The sequence below is a fragment of the Ostrea edulis genome, chromosome 1, assembly GCF_947568905.1.
Source record: "Ostrea edulis chromosome 1, xbOstEdul1.1, whole genome shotgun sequence".
In the NCBI taxonomy this organism is placed as follows: Eukaryota; Metazoa; Mollusca; class Bivalvia; order Ostreida; family Ostreidae; genus Ostrea; species Ostrea edulis.
The window spans coordinates 109,494,505-109,516,541 of record NC_079164.1 but is presented as its reverse complement, the minus strand read 5'-3'; the positions used below and the strand labels follow the sequence as shown (position 1 = coordinate 109,516,541).

The 22,037-nt window shown below is 35.2% G+C and overlaps 2 protein-coding genes and 1 pseudogene across 2 annotated transcripts; 2 read left to right on the top strand and 1 right to left on the bottom strand.

The window, feature by feature from the left end:
• The first annotated feature begins 1,545 nt into the window (after nt 1-1,545).
• On the top strand, nt 1,546-10,037 carry LOC125664586 (T-box transcription factor TBX1-like). Its single transcript, XM_056153276.1, has 7 exons — nt 1,546-1,732; nt 2,729-2,909; nt 5,556-5,823; nt 7,252-7,398; nt 8,262-8,329; nt 8,454-8,515; nt 9,094-10,037. The coding sequence occupies exons 1-7, from the start codon at nt 1,546-1,548 to the stop codon at nt 9,744-9,746; spliced, it is 1,566 nt and encodes a 521-aa protein (XP_056009251.1). The 3' UTR covers nt 9,747-10,037.
• A 356-nt stretch (nt 10,038-10,393) lies between these two features.
• On the top strand, nt 10,394-20,070 carry LOC125664587 (uncharacterized; annotated as a pseudogene).
• Nucleotides 17,078-19,042, bottom strand: LOC125665793 (ATP-dependent DNA helicase RecQ-like). Its single transcript, XM_048898678.2, has 2 exons — nt 18,449-19,042; nt 17,078-17,854 (listed from the first exon to the last, which is right to left on the bottom strand). The coding sequence occupies exons 1-2, from the start codon at nt 18,510-18,512 to the stop codon at nt 17,385-17,387; spliced, it is 534 nt and encodes a 177-aa protein (XP_048754635.2). The 5' UTR covers nt 18,513-19,042; the 3' UTR covers nt 17,078-17,384.
• Nucleotides 20,071-22,037: the final 1,967 nt, after the last annotated feature.

Below are 22,037 nucleotides of genomic sequence, written 5' to 3'. Positions count from 1 at the left end.
CCAAAATCACCTACCAACTGCCACAGTCCATAAAAAAGAGTGCTTCAAAAGACTACATTAATATCTTGTCAAAACTTTGTTACTTGAAATCGCACGCGCTCGCAGTGATTTTAATTAGATTACATTATTTGTGAGTAAGCTTCCTATGGTTTATCTATATTATTTTTATGTCAGTTACAGACATTCTAAGTAGTGTTATAGTTGTAGGCCATGAACATGGGAAAATACATTTTTCACACGTAACATTGTTATCCAAGCTTTATATAAAGATATGCATTTATTTGATGAGATTTTACTCGGTCTGTGTTCGATATTAACCCATGAACTGCGAAATTTCAGCAAGGAATATTTTCATAATTAAGATTTCTTACTGTATGTACACGCACACAACAACAAACAAACAAAAAGAGAGATAAACAAAACAAAAACAGTATTTTAAAGTACATTTAATAACAGCAACACTTTAAATCAAAATCGTACACAACACTCAGTTTTCTAAACCTAATCGTTTCTTCATGAAATATTTTTCATATAAAAATTATAATCGGAAATGTATCCACCAAATCATGTAAAGCTCCCGTAAAATTTAAAGAAAATGCTTTTATATATGTGTTAATGATAATGTACTAAGAATATAAAAAAGGGGGCGTGTCTTCATCAAGATTCTGATGGGAGGCAGGCGAGGCAAATGACAAATCAACACATCAAGGCTCAAAGATCGCCAATTTTGATAAAACTAACTCAAACTCCGAAAGATTCTTTGGTGAAAGTTGCAACAAGAATTTGTAAAATTTTGCATCTTACTACTCGGGCTTTTAACATCTTTTGGGGGAAACGGTGTTGGAAATAGAGGGAATTTGTGTTTCAGCACTACACTTTTTGTGATAAAGTGACGAATTTTTGGCGTTCATTTAGTAGCCTGTATTTGCACCACAAGATAAGGTAAATTGTGTTGTTTTTCAACCAATATTTGCCAATCCATTTATTTCTCTGCATCGGAGTATCATAAAATATAACGGGTCATGGTAAGCTTTAATAATACGACATAATTATTTCATTTCTAAAAACAGTGGAAAAAGAAATTTCTTAGCTTGGGTGTAATCAAAGTCTCTGTTGAAAGGTGATCGTCTCATAATTAAGTTATCATTTTTCTGACAAACTCTTCCTACTACTTGTGATTGTTTGTTTTAATTTAAATGTCGCGGAACGGTTCGGACAAGTACTTCTAAAAAACAAACAATTAAAATCAGATTGTCCAATCACAGGTGAGAATCGCGCCTAATTTCGCGGCGCACCGACTGAGTGGATAATTACACCTATTGTTACCTTGCATGATTGACAGTCGTGCATCTTGGCAGGACTGGAGGAGACAAAAGAAAACTCACCATTACCTTTTGATTTGATAAGTAAAAGTTATTTGTCAAAACATTCAGTCTTACCTTATTAGAACCCAGTACCGCCACCTTACCACAAAATCAACTATGCTGCGAATCTTACATCACCTGATTGAACAAAATTACACACTCGCTACCTGTCTCCTTAACGATGCTCCTATTGCAGGGGAATCATTATTCCTCCCAGGGAGCTACAACATCTGCACCTAGGTATGAAGAAGACATTATCAGCCAAAGGGCCAGGGCATTTCCGTTGAGCCATGGACTTATGCCCACCCCACAGGCTTTCAGCTTTGGATTTCCCGTGCATCCCGCACACGACCCCATGGGTCTTGCTAGTAAGTTTTAAAGATATATGAATTTGTCTGCCGATATTTTTAAATATTAGTATTTGTATATTCTTATTTTGCTCCAAATTTAGATGAATATACACGACGAAGTTCAATTATCTCTTATTTCCTATATTCTCTATATAAATGAAAATTTGTAATTATGGAGGCTGTCATTTCCAACAGCCTCCGTGTCAATTTCAGACCGTTTCTTTGTTTATTTCTACCGATGACATCCACGGTTTCCTCTCATTTGTCGATATAAGATTAAGACAAAATTAGAAAATCACGTAATTTTTGTATCACATCAATTTATTTTTTCGGAATTCTTCATTTTTTTTTAATTTAAAAAATGCTGAAATTAAGTTAGTGAAATCAAAGTATGCTATCAAATTCCTTACTGCAAAAGTACAGAATAAATAGAATGAATAATAATTGTGGACATTCTTATACATGATCCGAGATAACAAGTAGCTGATGTTGTTTTTGACAATTTGTCGAGGGCACGTGCCTTACGCTGATATCACAGTAGGGCGACGTTAGTGCACGCGCGTTCCCGCCAGCAAACAAAATTAACGCAACTTTATACCATAATAATAAAATCATTGAATTGGACCACAATCTCCACAATTCAGAAAGATTGTTACTGAAAACAAATGCTCGTATTTCTAATTTTATAGACAAATATCTTTTTAAAAAAAATTAAGATTCCCAACATTGTTTCAGACATCAAAATGCATTTTCTAAAATTTAGTTTGCTATTCTGAATTAATATATGAAAATATTTTTTTAAAAACCATGGAATTTCAATTCGTGTATATTTTTCACAGAGAGATATAAAAGTTATAGCGAAATTTGTTTGTCTTTTTCTTTTGAAAATACAATTAACTTAACGTTTAACATACGTAAAAACTTAATAATTTCTAGGACATACGGAACACAATAATAAATGAATAGTGCTTATTCTAAACAATATTTTTTAAATGTTTTTCTTTTCGTTTTAAGGTCAGAGTCAACAATTCGGGGGGTATCCTCCACTATCTTCCCATTCCGACCACAAGCGGATGCTGGGTCCCGGGCAGGGGGATACCATGGACAAAAATATCAAAATAACGCTAGAAAACAGAGATCTCTGGAGCAAATTTCACGGCATAGGAACAGAGATGATTATCACCAAAACCGGAAGGTAAAAACGAATATTTATTATCTTTCTTCAAACCTGAAGATATATTTTCTTTTCTTACTTTTGAAAAATCGTTTTAATTGCAGATTTTAAAATACCAATAACAATGGAAATATATTAACCAAAGGGGAAAAAAAACCCAACCCAACAAGAAACAAATAAACCAACAACTTATAATCAGAAGGGAAAAAACCCCAAAACTCTGAGTATGATAATTGACTAGTTTTAGCGGCGAGTACCATTTATTATCGGTTTCAGTATAGATATATTTCATTGTTTGTCGATTTATTACACTTTGTCGGACACTGGACACTGTAACACAATAGCAGGGTTGAAATTGGTCACTTTTTTCCCACGTTCTTCTCATATCCGGCCACTCGCCATCAAATCCGATTAACTATGGCATATAAGTTTATTTTTCATATTTAATCTTTTTTTCGTATCATTTATGGATTATTAAAAATGTTAGGTAACTTTCACTGGCGATGAATAACCCACTGCGCTTTTTCGCCGTGTGTTTCTAGCTTAAGATCCGAGGGTGCAAATTTGTAGGGTTGATAGGTGTGGGAATTTTCAGCGAAATGTCACGAAAGTTCCCCTATAAATAAGTTCGTCTTTGTTGTTTTTATTTCTGTTGATTATGAAACTACCACCTTCACTGTAGAGATTGACACTTATGAATGTCTAAGTTTATTTTTATCGAGCCTTTCAATTGCATTTCAGAGATTCTAACTACTGAACCTGCTCATAAAATAAGAATAAAATTCAATTTTAAGTTCTGTCAAATCCAAAATAAATGTATATATGTGAATGAAATAGAATTGTTCTCTTGGAATTGAACTTAAATTTCCAGAAAAAAAATGTGTACATAATAGTGTCTGCAAAAGTGTGAAAAGTATATATCAGAAGTTGAACTATCAGTATTTTCCGCTATTTATAATTCTTATCTGGACGCTCACTTCATTAAGCCATTTAAATCGTATTACACATTAATTCTGTTTATTTGCACGGAAAAGGGGTGGATTCTCCTATAGCCATGAAGTCTAAAAAATTTCAATAGAAATACGGCTTGTTAGTTTTGATGAAGTATTTACAGTTTTCACAATTTTCTGATATCTAAAAAAAATCAAAACTAACCAATAGCCAAGAAATAGATACTCGACAATTAAAATTAGCTACGTGAAGCCTATTTTCTCTAATTAAGATATAAACAAGTCGTACACGTGGCTAAATTTTCGCGCGGTGGGGCGAGGTTTGCGCCGGTCGGCTTACTCAATCTTTTGTGTTCAGTCGCCCCACCTTCACGCCCCTCACAGCTGCCGGTCGCCACCTTTAAATTCGTTGGACTTCGGAAGTTAGAAATCCTCTTTTGAACCTAATAAATCAGCCAATTTTCCCTTCATTTATGCGACATCTGCTTAGTATTTTACTCATCTAAGTATGTTCATTTCTGTATAAGGTAGCACTTTTTTTTTATATATATATTTTAATCCATTTGTATAATCTGACTTTTACAATTCAAAAACAGAAGTATTTCAGCATTGTGAATTATTGTATATTTTATCTTTAATCTTTTATCTATTTATTTTCAAGAAATTAATTTGGATTAGTGTCAATTTTTTCCAATTCACTGCGTATTTAACATTTACATTCGTGAATTGGATTGAATTGTAAAATCGTCGCCATAAACTTATAATTGGCGATTATTAAATTACCATGTTATAACACCGTCGGCCATGTATTAATCGTAAGAAAACATCGGAATATTTGTCTGAAAATTACCACATCCTGCAATTATCTTTTGTAATTACAAGAGAAGGTGTGAGACGACCCTTGTATCTATAAGGTCTGCGCGACAGGATTAAAGGAGACCAAAGTCATACTACCGTGAAAAGAATTTAACATTGCATGACCTATCAGAGTAATTATCGAATTTGTCGATTTTCACGAAAAGAAATAATTTTTCATCGACTAATTTCATCTTTCGGGGCGGTGTGATCATAGAGGTGTAAGTGTGAATTTACACGAATTTTGAAGTGTTTCTTCACACAGATAAAAATTTCATATAGAATCAGGAGTGCGTTTACTTCCATGAAAGAACTATTTCAAGAGTATAGACTAATCTTGCTGTTTCTTTTTTTTAAATGCGATAAAAAGATCAGCCTGCCTGCGGCATGTACAATCTGTTTGTTTTACACAAAAACAAATTTGTTCAGAAGTGTTTCCCTGTCCGTAGAAGTGAGAGTTTGAAAAACAGATAATTGATTTAAACGAAAGTGGTATTCACAAGTTTAGACTCAAGATGTGTTCATTTTTATACAAACACAAAAGATTTTTTACGCGCTCTTCTCCTTGCTTCACACAAATTAGATAAAGATAAGTCCAAAAGAATGCAAGGAACGATAATTGTAAATCAACCTTTAAGAACAATGTTAGCGACAAGCACAAATAAGATGAAAATTAGAAATTCATTGCCAAATAATGGCAATAAATTTTATCATGCAATTTCACCACATATATACAATAATAATAATATTATAATAATTATTTTTTTGAAAAACACCACAAAGCCGATTGAGTATGCTCCACTATAGTTCTGGAATGTAATAAATATTGCTTATAACAATATTTTATTCTTTTTTATTTTAGACGGATGTTCCCCACTCTGAAGGTAAACTTGGAGGGATTGGATCCGCATTCAAAGTACATTCTTCTGGTGGACATCGTTCCTGTGGATGACTGTCGCTATAAATACCACAACTCAGAATGGGTGGTGACCGGTAAAGCTGAGCCCCACATGCCGGGGCGCCTGTACATCCACCCAGACTCCCCCGCTTCCGGGTCTCACTGGATGAAGCAACCCATGACCTTTCACAAACTGAAGTTGACCAACAACAATCTGGATCAAAATGGACATGTAAGTTACATTAAATTTTTTTCGTATTTTTATTTTTTAGATTTTAGTTACAATCGACAGAAACTGAAGAAATCGTCAAAACTATTACCCTGGTCAAACACATCTAGAAGCAAATGCTCACAGGAATCTCATTCTTCTTTCATCTAATTTCTTTTCCTTAACAAAAATGAATTGCTGTTGCAATTTGGTCACAATAAACATCGAACAATAGGGATTTCAGATATTCAAAGTTATCTAAAATCACGCGCCTCGTGCGAGTCATTTCACTAAGTCTTCAAACCTAGTAATCCCTTGGTGCCAGAACACATGCGCACAAATTCATCAAGATGATTGTTGGAAAACTTTCTTTCGTGCCAAATCTTAATCTATTAAATAAGACATTTTCTTTCGAATAACTATTACAAAATTGAAGGAAGAGAAGAAAGGACTTTTTTGGTGGAGTAACCTTTTCCCGGTTTCCTGCAAATCGACCGGAGACAATGAAGACATAAAGCGTCTCACGACCCGTTTATCATATCTATAACAAAATAATAATTCTTGATACGATCACTTCGCAGAGCTATCAAAACTTGATACTTTTGTCTACCCTGAGGCTTTTTGATAATGCTCATCTGGTCTTGTTTATTCTTTAGCGCTCACCACTAAACAATTAGCATTATTTTACGAAAGTGACGAAGCAACGACAGGCCTAACACTGATGGGGATCTGGGCTCCGTGTAAAAAGAACAGTCCGGATTTCTAAAACGGTCGCTAATTTGTTGATTACATTACCCTCCCCCGGGTATGATGTCTTCTTTTACCCGTCACGGACCAAATGAGTTGATCTTTGGGGGGGGGGGGGGGGGATATTGCATTGGAGAATACCATGCAATACGATATGATTTTTATCTTCTCGAGCTAAAATACAAAATGATGGCAATGCTATTGTTCTCTTATTACCACAAACACATGTCGATGATTTGGTGTTCTTTTTTTACCCATAGTTTTTTGGGGGGGAGGAGAGCAGAGAGAGAGAAAGGAACATGACAATCTACGAAGTAATTCATGCTTTCTATTAAATGGACAGCAGACTTAAATATTTCGGTCTACGGACGTCACGGAGTGAGAATTATCATGTCAAATTTGCACCTTTGGAATATCAGAGAGAGAGAAATCCCGTCCGAGATTAATTAACTTTCCGCAAAAATTGACACAGATAGGACACTAATAACTAGACATTTCACACTAGCATCAGTCAAATTACAAATGTTGAAAATTACCTGTGCATTATTCATTATATGACATAAACTACGCTGATAATTACAATATCAAGCACAAAAGAATGATGATTTTTATTACACTTTGATGAAAATCGCGGTATCTTTTGACCAAGTCTTAATCTGTTGCAATAATGGGTTGTTTTTTTAACTATGTTCCTTTTTTTTGCAGATAATTTTGAATTCCATGCACAAGTATCAACCCAGAGTTCATGTGGTGCAAGCCAATGATATTTTCACAATGAGGTGGAATTCGTTCAATACGTACGCATTCGAAGAAACTGTCTTCATCGCCGTAACGGCGTACCAGAACGAACAGGTGAGTGTGGCTACCACGACATTAAGTACAGCACAGTGTTCAATATTTGATGTATCTCACGGCACCTGTTTTAATCAATTCATGCCATCAACATCACACCATAACAATTCGGTGTTTGGACTATTGCGTGAGGTAGATAAAAAAGGAAAGAATGGAGTTTATTCAAAGGATCAAGACCGACAATAGACATCACCACTTCAGTTCGACCCTTGATTTGTGCAACTCGTTATTAATTCCACTTGACGTGGTGTTGACTTTACAGCTAGTTCGATAGGAAATACCATTATTTTGATACTTGCACAAACATATCACGTAACTACCTTTTATTTCATTGACAATTTTCAATCCGTATATCGCAAAAATGTCTCTACCCCAAATTCCTGAAAATAACGCGTTTTGTCTACCGTCACTATTGCATTGAAAATCAAGCAGACAATTTGTACGTCATTCGTTGCCAGATGTAGCAGACGTCATCTGATCGTAGAGCATATTTTGCGCCTGTCTTTGGAGGATTCAGAAAACTATCAGCAGAACGACTCCGTTAGCCCCACAGTCAATTAAAAGATCGAAATAAATTATTCGACAACAATGACTATTTAACTACAATTGTATTGGCTTGACAACACAAAGTCCAGCTCCTCTCCACAGCGGTATCTCTTACAGTTTTAATGAACAAACATCCGATTCCAATAATTTAATTACGCCTCTCCGTACCGCATTAATTACGCCGTTTAGTAAAATCAATGACAATAATTCTATACTATTTTCCTTAATTTTTCAATATTTCATTTATTTTGACACATTGAAACACATTCTTTATGAACGACTTTCCACCATTAATGAAGATATTTCCCCCCCCCCAGATCACACAGTTGAAAATCGACAACAATCCCTTTGCTAAAGGTTTCAGAGATAATGGCATGGGTAGGAGGTAAGTTATTTTCATATCTGCAATAAAACTTTAGCATGCTTCTTAAGATGTGACAAAAGTTAAAGAAAACGAGTGGCAAATCGTTGACCAAAAATAATCGTTCTCTTTTATTTTCCTTAAGCAGAGATCATCGGTTGAGTATGAAGCGCCCAGCAGGTGAAGAAAACATTTCAGAGATTGGAAAAGGTGGGGGCAAATTATGATCCACACTTTAAGACTAAATTACAGTGAAAATATACACTATTTTGATCAAATTAGCTGTCTGCTTGAATAATTGTCTCTCGCCGTCTATTCCACTTTTTTGGTCGAAATCTGTTACCGGGGTAATATGTAACACTGAATGCTGCGCCTATTTGTAGTGATTTTTCGCATTTATTGCCATAACAATCGGGTTTAGTTCCTGGGTGAATTTAAACCTCACACCTAGTCGCAGCGCATCTTGGCTAAACGAAAAAGAAATCCATTGAGCGTTCGAATTGATGAAATTACCATCTCTCTCGTTAAATATTGATGGTAGCACCTAATTGAATCAAGGGACGTTCGCTGAAATATCGCCGAAAGTTTTCGCACCTTCCCCTTCATAATTCCATTAGGTAACTAAGAGCACATTACAGCACCTGCCAACTAACTCACAAATGGGATTCAAAGCAACCATCGCATAAAAACGGACCAATTTTGAACTGAAATAGAAAACAAAAATATGCGTTAGACTTCTGCCTCTATCTTCTGCTCTAATACTGTGATTCATTCTTTTTTTTCTTCAGATAACTTCTCAAAGAAAATAAAACTAGAGGAAGAAGGAAACGAACGGAAAGTCTCGGCAAGAATAAAATCTGAAGATGAGAGCGATTCCATCCCTCCAACCCCTGAACCTCACCACACCGATGTACTCGACGGGGATCTTCAACCTCTCCATGCAAAGGCATCTCCAATCAGCGGAAGTGCGAGCGGTCCACTGAAAGCCACAAGTCCCACGCAAAGTGCTAACCTGCAACAGACTCACTGTCAGTACATGAGCAGTGCCGTAAAGTCTTATTCTCAGTCGTGCATGGCGTCATCTAATGATCAAATTTATTATCCACACCACTCTCCCATTAACCGTTCGTCACCTGCCAGTTCGTTCTTGCCCGTGTCCACTACTTCTGCTCTGCTCCAACCGGTGTCGTCAAGTCTGGATCTACACAGCATCAATCCTCAAATGCAGTCTTGTCGTCTGCCGCAACAGAGCAACGATTGCGCACTTCGTCAGCCATCCGGGCATTTATCAAGCAACCATAGCTATGGAATTCGCACAACACCTCCAACCCAGCACCCTTCCTTGCCATCCTGTACCTACATGCAACCTACGCAACCATACCCCTCCCATCTGACACCAAATGTTCACATGATGAACATGAATTTCACTGGTATCTCATAGATTCTAAAAGTTGTTATACACAATGATAGCTATGCCCTAGAGTAATAAAATTTTGTAATTTTTTGTTGTTGAAACACTGGGGTTACCATAGCAACGAGGGGTTTTCTATATATGGAACATGATGTCCTTGATGTATTGCCTATTATTGCTTATGGTTAGTAAATAAATTATTCTCTTGAATTTCACCGGGGTTTTTGTATGTTTTTGTGATCTAGAGGTATTCTTTAAGTTATATAGAAAATATTAGCGTTTCTAATGAACCTATATTTTCATAAATCGTCTGTTGAAGCATACTTTTTAAAGTAAAAATGTGAAAAATTACAGAAAATTTAAACCAGTCTCACATGAAAATGCAGCACAGGAATTTTCTCAAACTTTGCTGTTAGTTTTTATAGCATATGTTCTAACTAACAACAAAATATCTCAATGGGTATTTTTATCACTTAATAGTAATTCCATGTATAAAATCTATATATTTTGCTCTGGGTCTCAGAAACGTTTTTTTTTATAAATTACTCATCCAACAACCCATGTGTACTTAAATCTTCATCTGAATACAAGAAATTCCGTTCGCGCACTCTCTACATTGAGGTCAGGCACCGGTTGATTTGGTGTATGACATTGCGCAATTCAGACTGAATTCTAAAATGGCGGACAAAGTAAGTTTTCATCTCTAGAAAGAATACATAAACCCTCTCATTTTACTTTAGAACAACTTATTTCACTATTTCGTTTTGTTGACTTAAGTTCTTTTCTTTTTATTTCCCGTTTCTTTTTACTTATTTAGACGAAAATAGCTTCGAAATCACCAGACTGAAAATTGTTTACATTTTGAACACGTTGAGGTAGTCAAAATTGACTTCCAATATTTACATTGTCTTGTACCGACATCGAAATTTTATTATCGCATCCCGTGTATATATGACTGATCTGTGTATTGGTATGCAATTTTGCATATGTCGCTCCCCATTTAATGTAGCAGAACGACCAAAGTTTTCGATCGCGATTCCACGTGGTTTGACCCACTGTTGCACATACTTTACGTAAGGAAAGTGTTTATACTTAAACTATATCTTATTCTAGGCAGTGTCATCTCAACCAAATACAGTTAAAGGGTTTAGTTTTGCATTGTTTATCCCCGAACCCTCCCAATATTGCATCCATTTCTGTATTGTTTGCATGCTCAATGTTGGTGTGTATAGCCTGCATGGGGGAGGTTAAAATTATTTCCAACCCCCTGTTAATCTCATAATTGCATGTTACCAACACCCTACCCAGTATGTCAACTATAATGCATGTATTTAATATTTCTATTTCATGGAGACTTGTGGGTTCAAATCCCACCACTACTGATGTTTAAAGTAAGTCAAAAGTGGTGCTAATTTGGTAGGTCACCATGATCTAATACCTGTACTATCCTTGCATGCATGGTCATCTTTTTACCCAAGCTATCTTTTGATATGTACAGTTGAATACATTCATTCATATGGATGTTGTCCATTTTACAATGCTACTACCAAAGGTAGTGAATTTTAACAGTCACCATTTCTTTTTCACCAGCATAAAATTTTAGGATGGCATCAAATACATGTACATAAATCATTTTTTATCAAAATATGCAAGTTCAGAAACAAGACTGGTGCTTTTGTGTATTATTTGAATTTAGTTTTGAATCAGTTGTCAACTTTTGTGTTATATTCAGAGTTTACCTCAGTACTATTTCAATTTGGTTCATATGTCATTGTTATGCATACAGTAAAGCAATTTAAAAGCTCTTGAATTTATATGCTGAACTGATTTTCTAGGGGTATCCATCCTTCATTTCCTTCCATAATTATTCAATGAGTAAGTCTCCTGTAAGGACACGTCGTTCTGTAAAAAGGTCACGTGGTACCCCTACTGGAGCAACTCCACAGCAGCCACAGAAGGTATTTGAGGAATAAGAATGTTATCTCAATCACTATATGTGAATTTTACAATTAGATAATAGATACATATAATGTAAATTCATATCTTTGATCTGATCATACAATATTAAATGAATTTGATAAATAATGCACTTTATAATGAATACTGCTATATTATAGTTTGGCAAAGAAAATGTACGAAAACAACAATGGACCAAAGAAGAAAGGGCTTCATTGAGGAATTATGTTTCCATCAATGGTGGAGTACCTCTTATAAACTCTGAGGAGTTTTGGCAGAACTGTGCCAGTCATCTTTCAGAAGTTCATGGTTGTTCAAGAACAGGTACATAACATATGTACTAAATAGTCTGTTGTTTTAAAAATAATGTACAAGTGTCAAGTACATGATGAATAAGACGTTTGAAATTTTTGTCACAGTAACAAAGGATATAGTTAGAGAAAAATTTGCCGTATATTGCTTTTGGTTTGTCTGCCTGTTCACAAAACCATTTATTTAAACAATATTTTATTTAAAATGAATAGGATTGGGCAGCAGGCACAGACTATATATATCAAGGTCAGAATGGAAGTGGAACACAAAATAATTATATATATATATATATAAACAATATAAACATACATTCACATATATATGCATACATACATATACACATACAAAACCTTTTAAAAACTCTGGGCATCACTTTTGAACAATTAGTGAGGGGATTTTTATTTCTTTTGACTAGATCTTTCTTTGGGTTGCAATTTTTTTTTTACATCATGGCCTTAACCTTGAGGTTTGACCTACTTTTGAAAAAAATTAACCTTGGCCATTTTCAAATTGTTTACCATATGGGTGCATTAATCTTTCACACACACATCTTGTATGTTTGTGTGGCTTCACTCAAAACATTCTTCACAATTTGTATTTGAGGAGATTTACTGTTGACAATTAGAGAGTAATGCAATGTTATTTTTCAATGTTTTGTTATCAAATTTATTTAATTCAAAGGAGATTCATGTAGACAACAATTCCAGAGGAACAAGTCCTTATTCATGGAAGTGACAGAAGATCCACCGTCTGTAAAGTCTGTCTACATCCAGACACCAACAATTTGCAGGCACACCAAATCAACCTTTACACTTCCTGAAATTCCAGTTTTGATGTATGAAAATTCAATATCTATCATTTACAGTTTCTTTGATATCTTTAGAAATTGCAATGATAGCAAAACTGCCCAAAATTGACAATTTTCAAAAATCCTCTCTAGAACCTCACTTGCTAAAAAACTGAATGCATAGTGATGTAGAACTGGAAGGCCTCTATCAAAAATGTAAATTTTATCATCCCCAGGGTAGAGGTTCTAACTCTGAGTGGGGCCAAACTTGGTATATAATAGTGTATATATCAAATATTATCTTCTTTAATGCTATTGATGCTAAATTGAAACTAAATAGATGTTTAGAGGGAGTAAGTAGTCCTTTACCAAAATTGTAAATTTTATGATCCTAGTGGGTAAGGGTTTGGTTCCAGGATGGAGCCAAAATTATTATAGTGATTATTGTCTTTATTATTTGAAAAACTTCTGTGGGCCTCTTGTTTATTATACAAGCAGCATGTAAAGGTAATGCTTTTGCGTATATCCTTGTACTAGAGTATTTACTAACATCATATTATCACACATTTCTCGAAAGTTATTAGTTGTATTTTCAATCTTGATACTGATTAAGGTATATTATGCCTTTGGTTCAAAGGAAGTTTTGTGGGTAAGAAGGATGAAGGTACAATTGGTTTTGAATATAATTTGTAACCACTGAGACACAGTGTTAATCAAATGCACATTATTATTTTAAGGAATACAACTTATCCCATTGATCAAATGGATCACAGTATTAGCTGTCAAGACAGAGCTGATCTTCTAGATACAATTTTGCATGGTAATGCCAATGACATTGCAAATAAAATAATGGAAATCAAACAAACAAGAAATGTGATTGAAAAAATCTTCAAAGATGGCATTGATTCGGATGCAGCTCAGATGACAAATAATAAGTCAGTTTTGTTCAGAAAAACTTTTGAAGATCTACAGTCATTTAAGTGGGCAGATGTTGTCAGTGAAATGGTCAATAGTCAGCCTTCTCTAACAAATATGTTGCTTGCTGTAATGTCCAGAAACAAGGTGACAACAGAGTGTCTTCCAGAAAACTTGGTGCCAAAACTGGGGTTGATATACGGCATATTGATGCAGGAACGTTACCACAAGCTGAGTTTAGTCCAGAGAATGTTGGCTGTTGTTTTTAAAGATGAACAGACACATGAAAAGGTAAAATGTTCAAGTAATATTTGTTACAAATGACGATCATAATGCTTAGTTTTGATCATTTGTGAATATACAAGTATGGTAAGTGTACGGTATGCAGCTGGTTTCATTAAATATAAAAGGTTAAATGGTAAAATGTGTCTATCCGAACTTGTTTAACTCAAACTCCACATGAACTTACTCTATACTCAATAAATCTTCACTCAGTCTCATGGAGACTTGTGGGTTCGAATCCCACCACTGGTCAAAAGCAGTGTATATTACTTGGCGAAGTCTCCATGAATTATGAACTCCTTATCTGTATTTCTTACCTTAATTTTCTCTATTTTTTTCTCTTTCAACTTTTTCCATTTCTCAGTTATCATGACAGTTATATAATGACTATCATTTGATTTCATTTGTTTTTTGTTTTATTTTTCAAGTAGTTACATGTGTTGGTGTCAGCCTGGAGCAAATCAAGTAAAACTTTGAAAATGCAGTGACATATATTTATGAACATAATTTATGAAAAGTCCTTTTGGACTTTGAATATATATATACCCTCTGTGATTATGTATAAAATTAAATAAACAAAAAGATTATATACAATGAATAAACAAACAAATTATTCATGCAGTGAAACATGTAAGAATTATTATACATATGTACAATGTTTATCTATGCAGGTTTGATATGAAAAAAAAATCTTTTCTTTGAATAGGTATTTGATCGATTGGAACCCATTGGCATAACAAGCTCATACTCAACATTACTCAGGGTCATAGAGGAAGTTGGTGATTGCTGTTATGATAACATTCTTGGTGAGCTAAAAGATGGGAAAAGGTATCGTCTCATAGGTGATAATGTAAATTTTCAAGTTGGGAAAAAGTTTCAGCGCAGAACAATCAACAATATCACTGGTTTGCATCATGTGCTGTAATTCAAAATTGTGAATTTGAACAATACTCAGATGCCTCTCAAGGACCAGTAAGAGAGCTTAACATGACACATATATTACCATCTGATTCTGATATTGCTGCTTTGAAGACAAATTATTCCTGTCACATAGCTAAAGTAGCCCAGGAACTTATTCCAGCATTGTGTTTTCTCACTGCTACTGATTTCAGACCTGAATACCCTGACATCATTCAAAAGAAAAATGGGTCAATTCACCTCCCTGTTCAACCTCTAAATGAGCAATACTACACAGATGTGGTCAACCTCTAAATGAGCAATACTACACAGATGTGGTCAACCTCTAAATGAGCAATACTACACAGATGTGGTCAACCTCTAAATGAGCAATACTACACAGATGTGGTCAACCTCTAAATGAGCAATACTACACAGATGTGGTCAACCTCTAAATGAGCAATACTACACAGATGTGGTCAATACTACACAGATGTGGTCAACCTCTAAATGAGCAATACTACACAGATGTGGTCAACCTCTAAATGAGCAATACTACACAGATGTGGTCAACCTCTAAATGAGCAATACTACACAGATGTGGTCAACCTCTAAATGAGCAATACTACACAGATGTGGTCAACCTCTAAATGAGCAATACTACACAGATGTGGTCAACCTCTAAATGAGCAATACTACACAGATGTGGTCAACCTCTAAATGAGCAATACTACACAGATGTGGTCAACCTCTAAATGAGCAATACTACACAGATGTGGTCAACCTCTAAATGAGCAATACTACACAGATGTGGTCAACCTCTAAATGAGCAATACTACACAGATGTGGTCAATACTACACAGATGTGGTCAATACTACACAGATGTGGTCAACATTTTGGACTCTTATCAGGAGTTTGTTACAGAAATAAATGAAAAATCAGAAATCAGCTTCAATTCCATACAAATTGGGGGTGATCAATTAACACGCGAGAGATTTTCAGGTGCCAAAACTCTTCGAAGTGGTGCATATACAGCCAAAGAAAGATTCAAGAATCTCTACCCGATATCATTTGAGCTTTTTCATACCTCCATGAACTTTCTGGACTTGATGTTCAAAATACTTTTTAACAAAAAGGTATTTGAAAAAGGAACATTAAATGGAGAGAAAATCAAGATAAATAGGTCATCTGTACATGAAGACGTCAAAAATCATTATGATGATGACAAGGACTTTATTGTCAGCTTTGTAAAATTGTATATTGCTGCTGCTCTCATGGAATATTTTGGTATGCAAGACATGGACTCACCATTAACAAAACATAAACCTCCATCAGACCCCTCAGAACTTAAAAAATGGCAGGATGATGTCCTTGCAAATTTCCTGGATGAATACATATTCCAAAAACATCAGCAAATAAACTGCACAAAGAAAACTTTAAATTTGAAGTTACCAGATGGGACACAGATTCAAATCCATATCCCATTATCAAATCAACAAACTGTAAGGAGTCAGAATAATGGGGATGAGGTGTACAACTATGGAGTTTTGGTAATGGAATTGGGACTAATGTTTCTAGAATTTCAGGAAGTTTGTAAAACTCCTGATAGAGCCAGGTTGATGACAGTTCTGAAATGCATGATGATGATGTTCAAAACAGTAAACAACAATTCAAAGTATGCATTGGAAATTTTGCGTTTTCTGTGCTTTCACCAGTCATCATATAGCCTACAGACCTCATATCAGTCCATTCATGGTCTGTTTGTGAATACACAGGGGAGACTAGACTCATCCATCCCTGCAGACCTACATATGGAGCATATGGTCCGAAAGACCAAATCTATGCTTAAAAGCCTGGGCTCCAACAAAACACCCGAAATCATCATGAAAAGGTCAAAAGCATTAGCTGGAATGGATGCCATCTCTCATCAATATGACACGGACACAAGTGTCATTTTACGTTCTCATCGACACAAATTGAAAAGTGCCAAAGATGATGAATTGAAAATGATGCAAGATATTTGTGAAGTTCATCCATTTAAACATACACCTGGAAGATCTTTTGAATTTTTCAAAGGGCTAACTAGTCCTCTTCTCTTTTCTGTTGATGCTGAAAAATACAAGGCTTGGGTGTAACATCATCAGAGCATCCTGGACTATGACTCTGGGAAGTAGGCTACTTAGTAAGTACTTTCTTGACAATTGCACATTCAAATTGTAATCATATTTTATTTAGCAGTAATCATATTTTAGCACCTTTCACACTGCTTATTGTACACCAATCAAGTACTTGTGATGAAAGCAAAATTTACGCATATTGAAACTTTTTAAAATGCATGAATTCCGGAATTTGCTAATCAGTTGATGAGACTGATGTTGCAAGTGCACTATTAAGTAAGTATACATGTATTATCAAAACCTGAAATTATTATTAAGTCCGTGGAATTACAAAAAAGTAGAACTGACATTGGTATTAAAAGTCACAATATATCAATCCATCAATGTCGAACAGAATAAGTTTAAGAATTTTGAAACAATGATAAGATAGAAAAAAGAGAATTAGAAACCGCCTCGGGTACATTTGCATTTAACAATGATGAAAGAGATGTCTCATCTCTGATGTACTCAAAACAATGAACAATTGTCTGAAGCTTTTCCTCAGACAAAAGAAATGCTAACTCTCCTGAAGAGTCAGCATTTACATATGTTTGAAGAGAGAGTCTCACATGATGTCTTTGTTCCAGTGAGGGAACCTTAAAACCACGGATATTTGATCTGTCATTGCTACACACATCACAACAGTTATTGACACTTTCAATGGGTGCATCAAAGTAAATAGACAGGTACTGTCTCCTGCATGACTTTAACCGAACAAACTCGATCATGCTGTTTTCGACAGGTTTCTCTGCAAGATCAGAGTTATTGAAGTATAAAACAGCTTCTGCTGCTTGGCCATCTCTTCCAGCACGTCCAACCTCTTGTACATACACTGTACAAAAATAAAGGTGATCAATGAAATAAACTTATTCTTTCTAAATTTGTCATTATTCAAAAGAACATATTGAAAAACAAGATATGTTTTAGAAACATGTATGCTCTCCCTCCCATGTGGCAATATTGAAAATTATCAACTTTAAATTTAAAAGTCTACCAGTAATTTGATTGACGACCTTCAATATTGTGATCTGAAAAACAACAAGGGTCATCTAATTTTTAGGAGGTACCAGTGTACCAAGTTGAATCATGTATGTCACAATAAGGATTCATAAGATATTAAGCAGACAATATTTCTTATGTCAGGAGTACTTTGACCTTGTGACCTCAATATCAATAGGGGTCATCTACTTTTTAGGATATACCAGTGTAACAAGTTTAATGTCTCTCAAGCTATCTAGAGATATTGATTAGACAACATTTGGTCTGTCAACCAGCAGATGCTAAAGGGATCATAAATACACATCTGGGTAAAATTATTGCATGTTCAGCTGAAAAAATGAATGTCAAGAAGGGTACAAGTGTTCCTTTTAGAAGAATTGTATGTATCACAAATTGTTTGTTTGAGATTTTTGAGTAAATAGTTTACCTTCTGGACTGGTTGGCGGTCCAGCATGAATAATGCGTTTCACATTTTGCAGGTCAGCTCCCATTCCAAGCGCAATGGTGGCCAAGACAACTTTCACTCTGTCATTGTTCTTTAACTCCTCAATGATTTGTGAATTTACTTTAATAAGTATTGATCATAATTAAATACCACTACTATGTTCGTTATAAGTTATGTATAAAGAGGTAGACTTTTTATTTTTATTTTTTTAAACAAACAAGGCACAAAAATAATGGAAAAGAGGGTATAAGTTTGTAATATTGAACTAAATTTTATTTTGCAAAAAGTAATGTTTTAGAGTCAGTAGCGTGATTCAGACTCGCATTAAAATATCCAGGTACATGTACAGTGAAGGTTCCTGGTAGTGAGACTAAAAATTGAGACAGTCAAGTGTCACTAAGGTTACAGATGCGACTACAGTATTAATAAATTCTATAGTCTACCTCTAAACACAAGAATTACTGGATGATATAGAAATTTGGTTTTTCTTTTACATTATGTTACAGATATAAACAAAGCATTAATTGATACTGAATTTTTAAAACATCAAGTAGAACATACATTTTCAGGTTGTGTTGAGTGGTACTGTACAACACGGCTGTTTTCTGGACAAGGAGTACCCAGATACATGTCATCTTTCAATATGCGTTTTGCAAGGTCATAACTGTAGGCACACCATTTTAACTTGGAATATATTATTGTAAGAGGGAAAGAATCTGCATTCATTAGAAGATCAAGAAAAACCGGTTTGTAAATGTAGTCATATGCAAACTCTACTTTGTTATTGCCCCCAGTTGATGGAGGGCGTTCTCGAATAATTATCTTTATGTTGCCATTAAGAATAGGTAATGATCTAAGAAATACAGGCTTTCTCATAGTAAGCTGTGAAGCAATTGTTTTTTGAAGTTTTACAGAAGCAGTGGCTGTTAATGCTAGGACAGAGATGAGGTTTGAGTCTATGGATCTTACGTTGCAAATATTTTTAAACATGGGTCTAAATTCCTCCCCCCACTGTGGAACCAGGTGGGCTTCGTCCACTACAATATATGTTCGTCTGTGAAGTGTTGACATCTTTTCTAGAATACTTGGCTTAGTGATATCCTCTGGATGTCCAACAACATACAAAATAGACTTCAACTTGGTTAAATTGTCACTCTCGTCATCATTTACTAGATCTGATGCTCTTATTGATTTAGAACCCAGTTTTGCAATTTCCTGCTCTATGATGACATTCAATGGACATACTAATACAACCAAACACTGTCTATCATATAATGAAAAGTCAACAAAAGGAAGAATTTCAAATATTAAAGACTTTCCATAGCCAGTGGGCAATATTGATATACAGTCATTTTTTAGAGCACTTTTGATTGTTATAACTTGCTTTGGTTTCAGAAAGTTTATTTCTGAACCACAATGTAAATTCAACAGCTGCAGTCCTCTTTTGAATTTAATATTCTCCTCAATGTTGCAAATACCAGCCTAAAGATAGAGATGAAAATGAATTTTAATGACACCTTTGGCAGGGATAGGAAAGTTGAATGTAAATCGGATAAAGATGAATTTAACCAAGATTCAAAAGTAAAGAATGATAAAAAAAAAAATCAAACTTGAAAGATGTAGAGAACAATAAAGAAATAAATCATATTTATGAGATAAAAAAATTTTAAAATATTTCTGACTCATACAATAAACAGAATGTACACTAAATAATTATTTGTACCCAAATGATAGAGGCAACTAAACAGACTAATACATGTAAGTATAGGTTGGCAAAAGACAAAAATTATGGAAGCAGCAAGTCTCTACGAAGAAGACATTTTAGATACATTTGTACATGCATTATAATATTAGACATGCTGGATAGTACAGGTATTAGATCATGGTGACCTACCAAATTAGCACTACTTTTGACTTACTAAACATCAGTAGTGGTGGGATTTGAACCCACAAGTCTCCATGAAATAGAAATATTAGATACATGCATTAGAGTAGATATGCTGGATAGTACAGGTATTAGATCAATCATCATGGTAGAAGAATTGTAAAATGGACAACATGCAAATGAATGAATGTATTAACTGTACATATCAAAAGACAGCTTGGGTAAAAAGATGACCATGCATGCAAGGATAGTACAGGTATTAGATCATGGTGACCTACCAAATTAGAACCACTTTTGACTTACTTTAAACATCAGTAGTGGTGGGATTTGAACCCACAAGTCTCATTGAAATAGAAATATTAGATACATGCATTATAGTTGACATACTGGGTAGGGTGTTGGTAACATGCAAGGATAGTACAGGTATTAGATCATGGTGACCTACCAAATTAGCACCACTTTTAACTTACTTTAAACATCAGTAGTGGTGGGATTTGAACCCACAAGTCTCCATGAAATAGAAATATTAGATACATGCATTATAGTTGACATACTGGTTAGGGTGTTGGTAACATGCAATTATGAGATTAACAGGGGGTTGGAAATAATTTTAACCTCCTCCATGCAGGCTATACACACCAACATTGAGCATGCAAACAATACAGAAATGGATGCAATATTGGGAGGGTTCGGGGATAAACAATGCAAAACTAAACCCTTTAACTGTATTTGGTTGTGATGACACTGCCTAGAATAAGATATAGTTTAAGTATAAACACTTTCCTTTGGAATCGCGATCGAAAACTTTGGTCGTTCTGCTACATTAAATGGGGAGCGACATATGCAAAATTGCATACCAAATTGCATACCAATACACAGATCAGTCATATATACACGGGATGCGATAATAAAATTTCGATGTCGGTACAAGACAATGTAAATATTGGAAGTCAATTTTGACTACCTCCACGTGTTCAAAATGTAAACAATTTTCAGTCTGGTGATTTCGAAGCTATTGCAGTATCTGGGGAGTCGTCCCCAGTACGACCTGTTTGGCAGACAGCTTCCGGAGCCCGGATGACAGTTCCCGCCAAGAGGTATCCTTATACGAAAGCTAGAGGAAGCAAGACGTTCTTTATACGACTAGTGAATAGACGAACATAGAGATTACGAAAGGCACTTACAGCGTTATGCATAGGTAAGTCTGTGGGTAACTCACGGGATTACTGGGTCACTAACACCCTAATTACTTTATTGGCGCCCAACTCGAGGCCACAGGCTTATCGGTGATTCGACAGTTTGTTGTTTTTTCACACCACGCTGGTCAGCCGCCATATTGGCGGGAAGTCTCAGTTTGACTTGGAATTTTTTTTTTCACTTTGAATTAAATTAAGATTTTTGTGATTATTTTAGGATTTAATATTTAATTACAGAATCAATTTAGATTATTGACATTTGCATTTTTGTATATTTGTGCATTGTTGTGTATTATGGATACATCTTTTGATGAAGCGCTGTCTGGATTGGGCTTACGAGCCCACCCAGACACCCCCGCGTTCACGCGTCGTGGCCCTACGCTGTCGCAGTTAGCTTCAGGTAGAGTTGATAACCCATGGGGTTATGGGGGGGCTTATGACGGTATGTCAGGTCCCGGGTTAGAGCCATATTCCCAAGGTGGATCCTTGG

What these genes read in the sequence shown, in the direction of transcription:
- LOC125665793 (XM_048898678.2), bottom strand. Translation starts at nt 18,512, where the DNA reads ATGGGAGCTGACCTGCAAAATGTGAAACGCATTATTCATGCTGGACCG. An exon ending in ACCGCCAACCAGTCCAGAAG is followed by an intron (nt 17,855 to 18,448) that starts GTAAACTATTTA and finishes ATTTTTGTACAG; the next exon opens with TGTATGTACAAGAGGTTGGA.
- LOC125664586 (XM_056153276.1), top strand. Translation starts at nt 1,546, where the DNA reads ATGCTCCTATTGCAGGGGAATCATTATTCCTCCCAGGGAGCTACAACA. An exon ending in CGACCCCATGGGTCTTGCTA is followed by an intron (nt 1,733 to 2,728) that starts GTAAGTTTTAAA and finishes TTTCGTTTTAAG; the next exon opens with GTCAGAGTCAACAATTCGGG. An exon ending in CGGCGTACCAGAACGAACAG is followed by an intron (nt 7,399 to 8,261) that starts GTGAGTGTGGCT and finishes CCCCCCCCCCAG; the next exon opens with ATCACACAGTTGAAAATCGA.